The sequence below is a fragment of the Ailuropoda melanoleuca genome, chromosome 9 (genome assembly GCF_002007445.2).
Source record: "Ailuropoda melanoleuca isolate Jingjing chromosome 9, ASM200744v2, whole genome shotgun sequence".
Classification (NCBI taxonomy): domain Eukaryota; kingdom Metazoa; phylum Chordata; class Mammalia; order Carnivora; family Ursidae; genus Ailuropoda; species Ailuropoda melanoleuca.
Window position 1 is genome coordinate 65,688,139 of NC_048226.1, and position 14,611 is coordinate 65,702,749.

General features: G+C 42.5%; 1 protein-coding gene across 6 annotated transcripts in view; it reads left to right on the forward strand.

Annotated features, from left to right (window-relative positions):
• Nucleotides 1–11,567: 11,567 nt before the first annotated feature.
• The window catches only part of MTDH (metadherin), a 58,200-nt gene continuing 55,156 nt past the window's right edge, over nt 11,568–14,611 (forward strand). For 3 of the 6 annotated variants that reach the window (XM_011237274.3, XM_011237290.3, XM_034668354.1), the window contains exon 1: nt 11,569–12,311. In XM_011237274.3, the coding sequence (XP_011235576.1) occupies nt 11,931–12,311 (381 nt within the window). In that variant the 5' untranslated portion in view covers nt 11,569–11,930. Of the gene's footprint in view, nt 12,312–14,611 lie in introns of all 6 variants that reach the window. The other 3 variants (XM_002913993.4, XM_034668353.1, XM_019810273.2) reach the window with 2 other exon arrangements.

The following is a 14,611-nucleotide window of genomic DNA, read 5'->3' on the forward strand; positions in this document are numbered from 1 at the left end:
CTTCATTATTTCTTAAGGCATAATTGTAGGCAAAGTTTGTTAATCTCTCTTTCAGTTCTTCCTGCCAGTGACAGGAGTCTGTTTGGAAGAGGAGACTATAACTAAAGCACCAGTGGGGGTCTTCTCACTCTAATTGCAGACAAAATGCACATAGGGAACTAAAGAACCTCTAAAGGGCAGGAATCATAAAGGAATTGCCTGCTTGATAAATTCGCATACGTCCATCCCTTTCACAAACATAGATTTCATTCAATGCCAATAGAAGAGTAAGAAGTTGATAATTGTCTTGGCCAAACTAGGTGTAACTATGAAATAGTATTTTTAAGTAATTAGGTATTCCGTATTACAGCTTTTTGTTTTTATTTTTCTAAGAAAATAATGCCACAACATATTTAATCTGAAAAAGATATGTCATTTATCAAAAACATTCTTTTTGGGGGAAGTTGATAGATGTGTACTGAAGTGCTTGAAGTTCTCACATATATTCACAACATGACTCATCAGGATTAGGAGGTCACAGCATGGACAAAAGGAATTTCTTTAAATAGCAACCATACTTCATATTTGCAATTCACATGCACCATATTCTAAGCGTTAACAAAACGCGCACACGCGCACACACACACACAGACACACACACACAATGACTTCAAATAAGGACACACACAAGTCCTTCAAATAATTGAGGACTTATTAGATGTAGTAAGGCCACATTGGAGTAAAAAACTTACTAACTGCCAAAGTTTTTTGGTTTTTTTTTAAATTACGATATCAGTTCCTTTGTGAGCTTTTGAGTATCTGAAGTTCCTCATTTACATAAACACTTTGGTCTTTCCCAGAAAGCGCACCTGTGCCTTTCTTTTCTGCTCAGCCACCAGAATAGCTACTCATTCTTATGGACATGAGATCTCAAAGGTTTGAGGTATTATTTTTTTCCTGTCTTCCAGCAGAGGCTACTTACCACCTTCTAAAGTTTTCCTTTAGGTAATAAACGTTTCACAGGTTCAGAAATAAATCTTAAAATTTAACTGGAACTTTAGCAGCCACTGGTTATATTAATAAATGACATGGGCTGGCATATCTACAAATTGAGTACTGGCATTATCCAGCAAAGTGGGCCTCAATGAAATATAACACTTAAATAAATATTATAACTCTTAGGAAGCATTTCCCAAGAAGGTATTTTAAATTTAAATGACACTAACTAATATATATTACCCAGAAAATGATTACCCTCTTGGGAGAAATTTTTCTATGCGTCAGTAATAAGCTTCTTTCCAATTTTTAAAGGGTGAATGAAAACTTCTTTTAGGAGGAAGGAAGAAAAGAATATCTCAGAGGACAGAGCTTGGCTTCTCCGAGGATTCCTTCTGTGACCCCACTCATGTGTGAAGCCCAAACTTGTACCATATAAAATAGTTCCCACTGCTTCAGCTGTATTTGGTACAGAGACAGTGAATGATTTTGTGTGATTCAGAGTGTGTGTCCATTCTTAGTCACTGTTCAGATTTCATATGTCACCAAAATTCAATGGCTTCTCTGAGCCTAGAGACATGGCTGTGCCATTCCGTTTCTGTGATTTTTGAGGTTGTTAATATGACGTGGTGTACAATCATTCTGTAGGTTACGCTTCAACAAAACAAAACAAAGAACTTATTTTATTCTGATTAAAAGGATAATATATGTTCATATAAAATACTCAAACAATTCTAAAGATTATACAGAAAAAAGTAAGAACAGGGCGCCTGAGTGGCTCGGTTAAGCGTCTGCCTTCAGCTCAGGTCATGATTCCGGAGTTCAATCCAGGATCGAACCCCAAGTCAGGCTCCCTGCCCAGCAGGGAAACCACTTCTCCTTCTCTCTCTGCCCTTCCCCCTTCTCTCTTTCTCTTTCACTCATTCTCTCTCAAATAAATAAAGAAAATCATTAAAAAAAAAAAAAAGAAAGAAAGAAAGAACCACCTAAAAACTCTAGTTCCTAAATGTGACTGTGGTAAACTATTACAAAGATTTTGGGGACCATCTTTCTAGATGTCTTTCTATTCATGTATACACATAGACACATTCTAAAATTCTAATGAGCTAATAGTAAGCATGTTATTTTGTAACCTGATTTTTTTTTCACTTAGCAGTGTGGCTTTCCATATCAGTGGATAATTGATATGCATAGATATATGTCATATTTTTAATGGCTACATAATATTCCTATTCTTGTATATGTCACAATGTATTCAAATAGTCTTCTTTGGGTTACTTCTAATTTTTTGAGAAAATAAACAACAAAGTAATGACTCTGTGATTTCACTTTAGTGTATCTGTCCAATTATTTCTTTTGGAAAATTTGCTAGCAATGAACTTTGCTGAATCAAAAATATCCACCTTTTGAGCTATTGATTTTTCTTAAATCTGTATTGCCAAATTGCCTTCAGGACGTTTGTACTCTCACCAGCACTGTGTGAGAATGTTTGTTCCCCTGCAGCCTTGCAAACATGGAGTTTCGTCCATCTTTTCCAACTCTGGCAATATAAGAAGTGTATTAGTTCTATTTCCATGTAACAAATTATCATAAACTTAGCAACTTAAAACATATGCATTGTTTCTCAGGGCCTGTGAATTGGGAGTTTGGGCACAGTTTCACTGGGCCCTCTAAGTTCCCTTACAATTTTTGCTGCAATCAAGGTGTAAGCCAGGGCTGGGGTCTCATCTGAAGGTTCAGTTAAGGAAAGATTTGCTTCTAAGTTCAATTACATGGTTGTTGGCAGGATTCAGTTCCTTTTGGGTTGTGAGTGAAGGCTGCAGTTTGCAGCTGACTATTGGACAGAGGCTGCCCTCAGTTCCTTGCCATATGTGCCTCTCCAACATGGCGACTTATTTCATCAAAACCATCAAGGGAGTAAGTTGGCTAGCCAGATGGAACTCAGAATCTTTTGTAAACTGATCATAGAAGTGACGTTTCCTTGGGATGCCTGGGCAGCTCAGTCGGTTAAGCATCTGACTCTTGATTTTGGCTCAGGTTATGATCTCAAGGTTGTGAGATTGAGCCCGGAGTCAGGCTCCATGCTGAGTTGGAGCCTGCTTGAAATTCTTCTCTCCCTCTCCCCCTTCTCTCTCTCTCTCTAAAAAAATAATAATAATAAAATAAATACAAAGGGGAAAAAAAGAAAAGAAAGAAAGAAGTGACATTCCCTCAATGTTGAGGTAGCCTATTGGTTCTTAGAAGCAAGTTATTTAAGGAGATGGGATTATACAAAGCCATAAATACCAGAAGGCAGGCAGAGATCATTAGGGGTCATCTTGGAAAATGCCTACCACAGTCTACCCTCTGGTCCCCAATGATTCACATCACTTCCACATGCAAAACACATATCATCCTCTCCTAAGGCCCTCAAGAGTTTCATTCCATTATAGCATCTGCTCAAAGAACAGAATCTCATCATCTAAATCAAGTCCAGGTACAGAGGAAGCTCCTTAAGTGTAGTTTTGTGAGGTATATCTCCTGGAGCACAATTCTTTTTAATCTGGGGAAACCGTGAAAGAGATAAGTTCGTCTCCTTCCAGGCACCTAATGTGCAATGATGTGACAGGCAAAGAAAAACAGCTATCGGCATTCCCAATCAATGTGGGGGAAACGGTGGATACAAAAACAGCAGTGTCCAGAGCAATGCAGAAATACATCTCAGCAAATTCTGGACGTTCTTTGATTAGGCTTCAAGGTCTAATTCTCTGTGGTTCTTGGCTCCACCCTCTAGACTCTTGGTTCCATATTCTGAGTCTCTGTTCCTTTTCATGAAAGGTAGTATAAGTTTGCAGCTATGTACTTTTCTCACCCTGCCTCCTGCCAGTAGAATTTTGGAAGCCCAACACCTTCTTTTCATTTTCTACTCCTCTGTCCCATTCAGTCCAAAGTCGCAGTGTTTTGGGTGATGTAATTCTCTCATAAACTTGGTGGGTCAACTATGAATTTCACTGGGGTTGATTCCATTGGACCAAAGCCAGTCCAAAATCTCTTCTGGGTAAGACCTTTTCTACTTCAGGCCTCAGGCCCCTGTTGCCTTTGCTGAGGAAAAAATGCTGTTAAACTTCCTAAAAGGCCTATGGGTTAATTGAGAGGTTTCTTAAAGCCTACCTTTAATCTCTCTCAAAGCTCCTTTGTGCGACTGAATAGTCTGATCCTTTAATCTTTCTGAGGTTTTTACAAAAGATTGTATAGTCACACTCCCAGCTTTTTCTCTACACCACTTTCCCAGTCAGTGCTCAGAAGCTGTTCCTTCGCTTTAGCATCTGTTTCCATCTGAAGAGGCTAAAAATTTTCCAAATCATCAAGTCCTGGCTTCTTTTGTTTCATAGTTTTTCTCATTTCTCTCCTTTTGCATTTCACTATAAATATTAAGAAGAAACCCAGTGGCACTTTCTCAACACTTTAGCTTGAAAATTTTCCTGACTATATATCTTAAGTTCATCACTCACAGGTCCTGCTTTCCACATAATTGCAGGACACATTTGGCTAAATGTTCTACCTTTACAAAACAAAGACGTCCCTTCCTCCAAAGATGTCCCTTCCAAAAACATGCTGCTCATTTCCTGTTAAGCCTTACTGGCATTGTCTTTAAAGTCTGTATTTCTTGTCACAAACTAGTCAAAGCAATTGGGCTTTCTCTTTCATGCTCCTCATAATTTTTCTATCCTCTGACCCCTCTTGGTTTCAAAGCCACTCCCACATTTTTAGGTATTTATTACAGCAAGACCACTCTACCAGGTACCCAAATACCACAATTAGTTATCTATTGCTACAAAACAGTATTACCACAAATTTAATAACTTCAAACAATACCCATTTATTATCTCACAGTTTCAGTGAGTCAGGAATATAAATGCAGCTTAACTGGCTGCTCTGCTCTTTGCGTCCTTAGAAAGGTGCTGGCCAGGACTGGAGTCTTACCTGATGCTCAAACAGGGAAGATTCTGATTCCAAATTCATGTGGTTGTTAGCAGGATTTAATTCTTTCTGGTTTTTCAGGCTGAGAGTCTTGCTTTCTTGCTGGCTGCTGGTAGGAGGCCACCCTCAGCTTCTTGCCCCATGGGAAGAGCTTCCTCAGGAAAGATCTCTTCACCAAACAAGCTAGCGAAGAGAAAGTAGTATCTTCTAGCAAGATGGCAGCACCATCTTATGCAATATAATCATCCTTTGCCATATTCTATTGCTTAGAGGTAAGTCACGGGTTTCTCCCATGTTCTAGGGGAAGGGGTTACACAAGGATGTGAACACCAGGAGTCGGGATGACTGGGGGCATCTTAGAGTCTTTCATCCTCAAAATATGGATGCCTTCAATTAGGGGAATCTCTTCATTTGCATCATGTATAAATGGTTATTGGGTTTTTATTCACATTAACACGAGTATGGGGGTGCCTGAGTGGCTCAGTCAGTTAAGTGCCTGACTCTTGATTTCAGCTCAGGTCATGATCTCAGGGTTGTGAGATCCAGCCCCCACTGGGCTCCATGCTATGCATGGAGCCTGCTTAAGATCCTCTCTCTCGGGGGCGCCTGGGTGGCACAGCGGTTAAGCGTCTGCCTTCGGCTCAGGGCGTGATCCCGGCGTTATGGGATCCCGGCGTTATGGGATCCCGGCGTTATGGGATCGATCCCCACATCAGGCTCCTCTGCTATGAGCCTGCTTCTTCCTCTCCCACTCCCCCTGCTTGTGTTCCCTCTCTCACTGGCTGTCTCTATCTCTGTCAAACAAATAAATAAAATCTTTAAAAAAAAAAAGATCCTCTCTCTCTCTCCCTCTGCCTCCCAACCTCCCCACCACCCGGGATGCATGCACACGAGCACGCTCTTGATCTATCTCCCTAAAAAACAAATAAAACCATGAGTATCAACTATTTTTTTAAAAATATGTCCTGGGGGTGCCTGGGTGTCTTAGTTTGTTAAACATCCAACTCTTGGTTTTAGCTCAGGTCATGCATGATCTCATGGGTCCTGAGCTCAAACTCTGAGTTGGACTCTCCTCTGGGCAGGGAGTTGGCTTGAAAATTCTCTCCCCCTGCCCCTCCCCCTACTCGTGCTCATGCTCTCGTGCTCTCTCAAATAAATAAATAAACCTTTCTAAATAAATAAATAAGTCCTGAACATTGACTATGTGCTAGGCATTATACTAGGTACAGGGTGAAGTTCAGTGATGAGCAAATTCAGACAGAGTTCCTGTTCTCATGGAAATTATAGTCAGAGGGAGAGAGAAAATAATTCTATGAATAAATGTGAAATTACAATTTTGACAAATACTATGAAAATTTGTGGTGCTGTGAAATATGTAACATGAGGAAGTGACCGGATCTGGTGGTTGGGCACAGCCTGGGGGAGGATGTTTCACTTGAGATATAAAGAATGAGCAGGAATTAACCAGGGAAAGCCCAAGGAAGAGCAAATACAAGGGGCTTGTAAGAGCAGAAAGCATCAAGTGATTGAGGAATGAAAAGTGTGATTAGAGCAAAGAAACCAAGGGTTACCTTCAAATTCTCATCTGTCCTTTGGAGTCTACACCTATATATTCTCTTGCTTATTTGATAGTCATCTGGATATTTTGTAATACTTAAATCAATGCATACAAAACCACGCTACTGATTTTGACTTGCCAAGCTTAGTTCTTTCCAATATTCTTTAGTTTAGTGAATGGCACTGCCATCTGTCCAACTGGAAGTGAGAAACCTAGGAGTCATTCTTGACAATTCCATCGTCCTCAATACCTCACCAAAATCTTAAGTACTTTCTCACTAGTTGCAGCAGTGCTCACCATAATCCAGATATACCATATTTTCTCATGTCAAGCCTTTACTTTTGCTGGTCTCCATGCCTAGAAATTCATCTCCACCCCCTCTCTTCTCTTCTTAGCAACATCCTACTCATCCTTCAAGACTTAACCTAAACATACTGCATTGACATCCCTCTACCCCTAGGCAGGAACAATCTCTCCCTCCTTGGTGATACCAAACACTTTGTATTACACCTCATCATCCCTGTTACAGGTTGAGTTCTCTGGAAAACAGACTTTGAGATAGATCAGCATAAAAGGAAGTATTCTTGGAAACAACGCCTGTGGAAGGGAGAGAAGGAAGTAGGACTGGGCAGAGGAAGAACTAAGCTGTGATGCAGTGCTAACGATCCTCAGCCAAGCCTATGGAGTGCTCCAGGGCTGGGATGATCCTTTAAACGGTCCGAGTTAGGGCCAGGAGGCCAGGACGTTATACCCCCAGGCTGTTGAGTGACTGGATATGGACTATCCCTGGAAGGAGCTTCAATATATGAATTTGAAAGGGGGGACACAAACCTTCAGTCCATAACAGTATAGGAAGCTTCCATTCAAGTAAGCTCATCTTTGAGGACTGATGAAAGGAAGATGTAGACTTGGGTCTTCAAAATGTGGACTACTGGGGTGCCTGGGTGGCACAGCGGTTGAGTGTCTGCCTTCGGCTCAGGGTGTGATCCCGGCATTATGGGATCCAGCCCCACATCAGGCTCCTTGGCTGTGAGCCTGCTTCCTCCTCTCCCACTCCCCCTGCTTGTGTTCCCTCTCTCGCTGGCTGTCTCTATCTCTGTCGAATAAATAAATAAAATCTTTTTTAAAAAATGTAGACTATTACCATTATAAACTCCTGGTCTACAGGAGGGTGATATTATGATAAAGCAGGAAACTACAGTTGAGTGTCCCAAGACTTTGGAACTATGGTCAGGAAAGGGTTATCCTCGGAATAAATTAGTAAACATTAGTAAATAATGAAATTATCGGCAGGGGTGCCTGGGTGGCTCAGTCATTGGGCGCCCTAACCCCCAATGTGACTGTAATTGGAGATAGGGCCTTTAAGGAAATAATTAAGGTTAAATGAAGTTATAGCGTAGGGCTCTGATCTGATAGGATTAGTATCTTTATGAGAGAGAGAGTTCAAAGGCTTTTTATCCACCTCTTGGGATACAGCAGGAAGGTGACCATCCACAAGCAGGAAGAGAGTCCTTACCAGAAACCGACCATGATGACACCTTGATCCTGGATTTCCAGACTCCAGAACTGTGAGAAAATAAATCTTTTGTTTTAGCTCCTTTTATTATGGCAGCCTGAGCAGACAAATACACATTCTAATCCCAAGAACCGATCACACAGTGTACTGAAAAAGAGGAACAGCCAAAGGGTCAAAGCAATGGGAAGACAGCGTTCTACTCTGAGCTTGGACACTCTGACTCTAGGGTATGACAACTCTTTGAAGCCTCCCTTTCCTCATCTATGAAATGAGAGACTTAAGTAGAACTTCTTCGGGCCCCTCAAAACTTCCTAATTAAAAGGGTTAGATTACATATTGTGGGCTATGACTCAAGCAATTGCAATGCCAGGATTCTATCCTTAAGAAGTAATTATGGATAGTCACAAAGATTTAGTTATAAGCATGTTCATGCCAGAACTGCAATCAAAGCAAACAAAAACAAAAACAGACAATAAACCCTGTAATCTAACCATCCAACAATAAAGTATGTTAAATTATAGTAGAGCCAGACAACAAAATAAGTGAATATTTATTGTGTAAACCTATAGAAACTGCTTTTGTCAATAAACATCAAGGATAGGGGCACCTGGGTGGCTCAGTCAGTTAAGCATCTGACTCTTGATCTCAGCTCAGGTCTTGATCTCAGGGTCGTGAGTTCAATCCCTAATTGGTTCCATACTGGGCATGGAGCCTACTTAAAAAAAATAAATAAATAAAGGATATAGTATTGAGAAACCTTGTTTTTTAAAATCATAGATTGGCAAAAATTTTGTTAGAAATTCCCTCAGTGGGGCACCTGGGTCGCTCAGTTGTTTAAGTGTCTGTCTCTCTCTCTCTCTCTAGTAAATAAAGTCTTAAAAAAGAAAAAAAAGAAGTTCCTTCAGTAAGCATGGTACATCCCACTCTTATAAGAATCTGAGCCATGCAGATCACTTTTTAAAAATTTCTTTGAACTGTTTTATTGAGGTGTAGCAACATAAACTATAATATTCAAAGTATACAACTTGAGAAGTTTTCACATACATATATAGGCATAAAACCATCACGACAATGAGGATAATGAACCTATCCACGACTCCCTGAGTTTCCTGGTACCCCTTTCTAATGCCTCCCTCCCACTTCTTGCTCCCACCCCTTTCCGCCAAATAACTCTTGATTTGCTGTCACTATAGTTTGCATTTTCTAGTTTTATATAAATGGAATAATATTGTATGTACTCTTTTTTTTTGCCTGGCTTCTTTCACTCAGCATAATTACATTGAGATTTGTCTATGTTGTTGCATGTATTTGTAATTCATTACTTTTTGTTTCCGAGTGGTATTCCATTGAATGAGTCACTTTGATACTTAGAAAATCAGTCTGTAGTTCCAACTCACATGTTTCAGGTAAGAGGTTTCTGAAACATTCACATTTATCTTAATTTTGCCATTTCTGAGGAATTAGGATTCTGAATCTACTTGGGCCAGTCCTGATAACTCTTTTGCTTAGTCTTTGGAAGCACTGACTCATTTAAGCTTTGCCCAAACTTCATTCTTCCATAAGTTAATAAACCCAGCTTTGCAGCACCACAGGTGTCTTCCTGGTTTTAGATGGACTTTCTCAACTGACATGGATGTTCATGACCACATTAAGTGCAAAACAGTAAATAGCGTATGACCTTATTTCTGTTTTTAAAATATAAATACTTAGAAGGATGACTATACAGTTATATGTGAAAAATGATGATATTTGTATTACTAAATACATTTTTAATATATATTTTGAGGGTTTTTCTAAAGGTATTTTTAGGGACAGTCACAAAAAAAAAGAAAGGTGAAGTTATTTTACATAATCAATACTTGCTAGCCTGCCAAAGGAACAGGCACATCCTGCTACTATTATTGTATAATAGCTTAATTCATAAATCCCCAGGTGTTAACCTAGAATGGGCAGTTGAACTTCATAGGAAAGTCATCATCTTTCCTGTCTCTGGAAACAAAATGTTAAAATGTGGGATTATAAATCTAACTTCATAAACACAAATGGAATTTGGAACCTCTTAGGGTTAAAGCAATACCCAACATCATCTTCTAAGTTTTTGGCCTTGTAACTTAAATTGTCTTTAATTATGAGTCTATATAAAGATTAGCAAGAGTAGTAGTTCATTTTTACTATTTATTTACAAAACTCCCTTTCACCCATTAATCACAACATGCATTACAACAATACTGCAAAGTAGGTCAAAATACTCCTTAATACATTTTTGGCATTAGGTGCTCTTTCTATTCTTTGAGAAAGTCTGTACAATTGACCCTTGAAAAACACACATTTGAACTGCCTGGATCCCCTTACATATGAATTTCTTCCAATAAACAGCAGGACTGTAAATGTATTTTCCTCAAGATTTTTTTTTCTCTAGTTTACCTTATTATAAGAATATAGTACACAATACATATAACATACAAAAATATGTGTTAGGTGACTGTTCATGTTCTTGGTAAGGCTTCCAGTCAACAGTAGACTATTAAAGTTTTGGGGAAGTCAAAAGTTATATTCCAGGAGTCAGTGCCCCTAAACCCTCCCTGAGTTGTTAAAGGGTCAAAAATAATTAGTCCACTTAAGACACTTGCTTACATGCCAGCTATTATTTAATGATTAAACAGCTTCCTTATAGCAAAGTGGATAGAAACTGTAAGGTACCCTACAAACATTATCTCTGTAATTAAAATCTGAAAAGGCAATTCATTTCTTCCTAACTCTACCCAGAGATGGTCAACACAGATTATAAAAATAGAATTTTTCAAACTTTTTGTGGTTTTGTATGAAAGCTTAAAAGAAAACACAAGGAGGAAGCTATACCTCTACGCGTAAACACAGTCCAATGTGCTTCTCTTGTTATTTCTCATTAAAGCTACAAATTAGTAGGAAAATAGTGCCGCCCACGGGCTTTGCAAGTTTTGAATTCTCGGGAACACCCAGAGCAGGAGTGAACGAGCGAAATTCATGCGAACCGCCCAAGCCAGGCCAGCGAATGATAGGCACGCGGTATGTTAGTTGGCCCTGAAGAGAAAGAGTCAGTTTGTGAATGAAACCTAGGGCTTGGAAGAGGAACGTCTGGCTTCATACTGAGTTAAGCCCACTCTGGAAGAATCTAGCCCTGTGACCCAGGGAGAAAAGGCTGATTTCACCCCAACACAACTCCCAGAAAAAGAATGGAGAAAACCTACACCTACTAGGGCGACTTCGACCTAGCCCCCCCCCCCCCCCCCCCCCNCCCGCTTTTACACTCTTCACCCTCTCCCCCTACCCCTGACTTCCTCGAAAGCCCCTCCCCTGGACTCATTCAGAGCGCCACGTCTCCTAGCGCCGAGGCAGGGGCTACCCCGCGGAGGCTTCCCGCAGTTAACCCCTCCCAGACTCCCGCCCAAGGTCTGCGATCCACAGACTCGGAACCTCCACTAGGCCAGAACGGGTCACCGCCCACCGCAGGAGCCGCGCCCTCGACCAAACGGCTCCCGCCCCGCCCTGCCCACGTGACACCCACGTCCCGCCCTTGGCGCCCACGTGACCCGCGGCCATCCCCGCGCGGCGTGGATCGCGGCCGGAGCCGCCATTGTTCCGCCAAGGGACGACAGTGGGGCCTGGCCCTGGCGCCGAGACGCCGCTTAGCGGCCGCCACTGGAGACACTCCCTCCCGCCGCCCCCCTCCTCCTGGCGGCGGCGGAGTGAGGCTGACTAGGGGGAACTGGGAGCCCCCTCTCCTGGCGGCGGCAGCTGCCGATCCCCGGCTTCGGCGCGAGGGGCGGCCGCGATGCGCTCGGCCTGAGGCAGTCCGGCCCGGCCCTTCTTCGCCTCCCTTGACTCTTGTACGGCGTCTGTGCGCCCCAGCGTCATCCTGCGAGGCTCGCTGACGGAGGGAAGATGGCTGCACAGGGCTGGCTGGACGAGCTGGCCCGGCAGGCCGAGGAAGGATCGGCTCGGTTGCGGGAAATGCTTTCGGTTGGCCTAGGCTTTCTGCGCACCGAGCTGGGCCTCGACCTGGGGCTGGAGCCGAAGCGGTACCCGGGCTGGGTGATTCTGGTGGGCACCGCTGCGCTGGGGCTGCTGCTGCTCCTCCTGCTCTGCTACGGCTGGGCCGCGGCTTGCGCCGGCGCCCGGAAAAAGCGAAGGAGCCCGCCCCGCAAGCGGGAGGAGGCGGCGGCAGTGCCGGCCCCGGCCCCTGACGATCTAGCCCTGTTAAAGAATCTCAGGAGCGAGGAGCAGAAGAAGAAGAGCCGGAAGAAATTGCCCGAGAAGCCCAAAGTGAGTAGGGGTGGAGCGGCGGTAGAACAGGGGCAAGGGGCCGGCGTGGAAACCCTCGAGAGAGCGGGAGGCCGAGCCCCAGCCGCCCCAGCCGGGAATGGAAAAGGAAAAGAGTGAGGTTAGTCAAGAGCTGGGAGTCCGATCTCTCCAGGTGGAGGAGGTAATCCGTGGACATGTTACTTGGGGAATCGTGGAAACTCAGGAAGTGTAGGACGGGTGGGGAAGACTAGTTTCGAGGAAGGAAGTTAGACCGCGTGGGGTACGTTTAAATCAAAGCGCCCAGAGGTCAAGCCGTTTTCGGGAACCTTGACCGCCGGAATTACATACCAACCCTTCTTGAGGCCTACCGGGTAGGCTGCCTGTGTGGGGAGTAATGGGACCTTAAAGTGGTGTTGGGAAGTTGTGGAAGGACTGCGCCTGGAAGACAGATGTCTACTTCAAGTCACATTGAGACGGTAGCCAGTGGTGGAAATACGATGACCTAAAAAATCTGGGGCTTACAGAGGATTAAAGGTACCCAGGTCTAGACGCGCTTCCATTTTAGTTACACTGTTTAAGGGAAATGGTTGCCCACTCTTATTCTTGTGAATGTGGCCAGTGGAGGCCTGAACAGGAGCAAGGCAAGAGGGAGTCGGTTGCCTAATAGCCTTTGGGGTACATGGCCCCGTCAGAGAGAAACTAAGGCAAGTTCAGCGGTGTGCGAGGTTTTGAAATACAGTAAAAGGGAATGACAGAGCAGAATGGTGCAGTCTGAAAGAGAGATTTAGGCAGCGATTTACCGGACCACGTGTGGAAATGCAGAGAGCATCACATCCATTTGATCATGTCTTTCTCTTTTATTTGTATTTTCCTTATTGCCGTTTTCCCATTATATCTTTTACAGTTTTGTTTTTTAAAATACTTTACAGTTGAGCAGAGTTTGGAGGGTGTGCAGAATTAGAAACCTCTACTCGCCTATTTTTATATATGCACTGAATTAAGCTCTTTACCTTTCAGTAAAGTACATGTAACCAAGGCCATACTTTGTGAAATGCACTCTGGTCTGTGTTGGGCGGTGGGAGGTATACACATAGGAGTTAGTCAATCCTGGAGACTAATGTAGGAGACAGACTCATAAATAATGCCTCTAGTGCATAGACAGGTGCTATAGGAGTGCAAGTGGTGTTAAGGAGGTTTGGAAGGTGGGAGACGAATTACATTGAAGGGATTTAGGAAAGTTACTGGGAGGAGTGGGATTTGAGTTCACACGAAAGCAATGAGAGTATTGTTGGTACCAGTATAAAGAAGAAGTCGGTATTAGAGAAGTGACAGGTCACAGTTAGTGCATTATTAGGTCTAGATAAGTGATCACATTTTGTCTGCTGATTAAGAGGATGTAAGATACATACAAAGTCTAGTAAAGGTACAACTTTGTCAATATGAATTCTACCTTGTTAGAAGAGGAAATAGAACTGATTTGGAACATATATAATTAAATTTGTTGAACACATCAGAGGTTACCAGAAAGTAATGTTATGGTGGACACAGAGAACTTGGCTTCAAAATAAGCAAAGGTGATCTTGAAAAAAACACATACGTTAGTAAGCGTAAACCCTGTGTGGATGAAGCAGGTCGTGGATGTTTCAAAGCCCTGTTTGGGATGTCTAGAATTTCAGATAGACTTGAGTCCAGAGATGGGTGCTCCAGGAGCCCCTCCGAAGTGCATCATAACACTCAGACGACCCATCTGAAGGAGGAACAGACTCCTGTGAAGCTTGTACTGTGAAAAATACTCATCAGACTTAGAACTTACTGCTTCTCTTTTTCGTTTTAGTTAAGGAATGGGGCACTGAGTGAATAAATGTAATATTAACCTTTGGGGAGGGGAGAATGGGACCACTAATCGAAGGGTTGAATGTTAATTGGGTGAGAAAATATCTTTGCCTACTTCGTGGTGTAGAGGTGTTGGAGAAGTTTGTCAGCATTAACAAAATTCTAGCTTTCAAACTTTTTTGACTGCATCTTACAGTAAGAAACACATTTTACATTGCATTACCTGTCCCCTTTCTCTCCCCCAACACATATCAAACCATCCTGTTTGTTTTTCTTTAATGATGTTTGTGACCCATCAGATTGGCTTCACATTTCATTGTGTGGCATGACCCACAGAAAAATACTGCTTTATGGTTCTAAGAAGTCGAAGCACCCATTTATGTAGTACTCAAATGCTTTGCACCGTGCTAAGTATTTACTTGGAGGAAAAAGCGGCATACTGCTCACAAAGTGAAGGGAGTAAAAAGGAATACAATATTCATATGTCT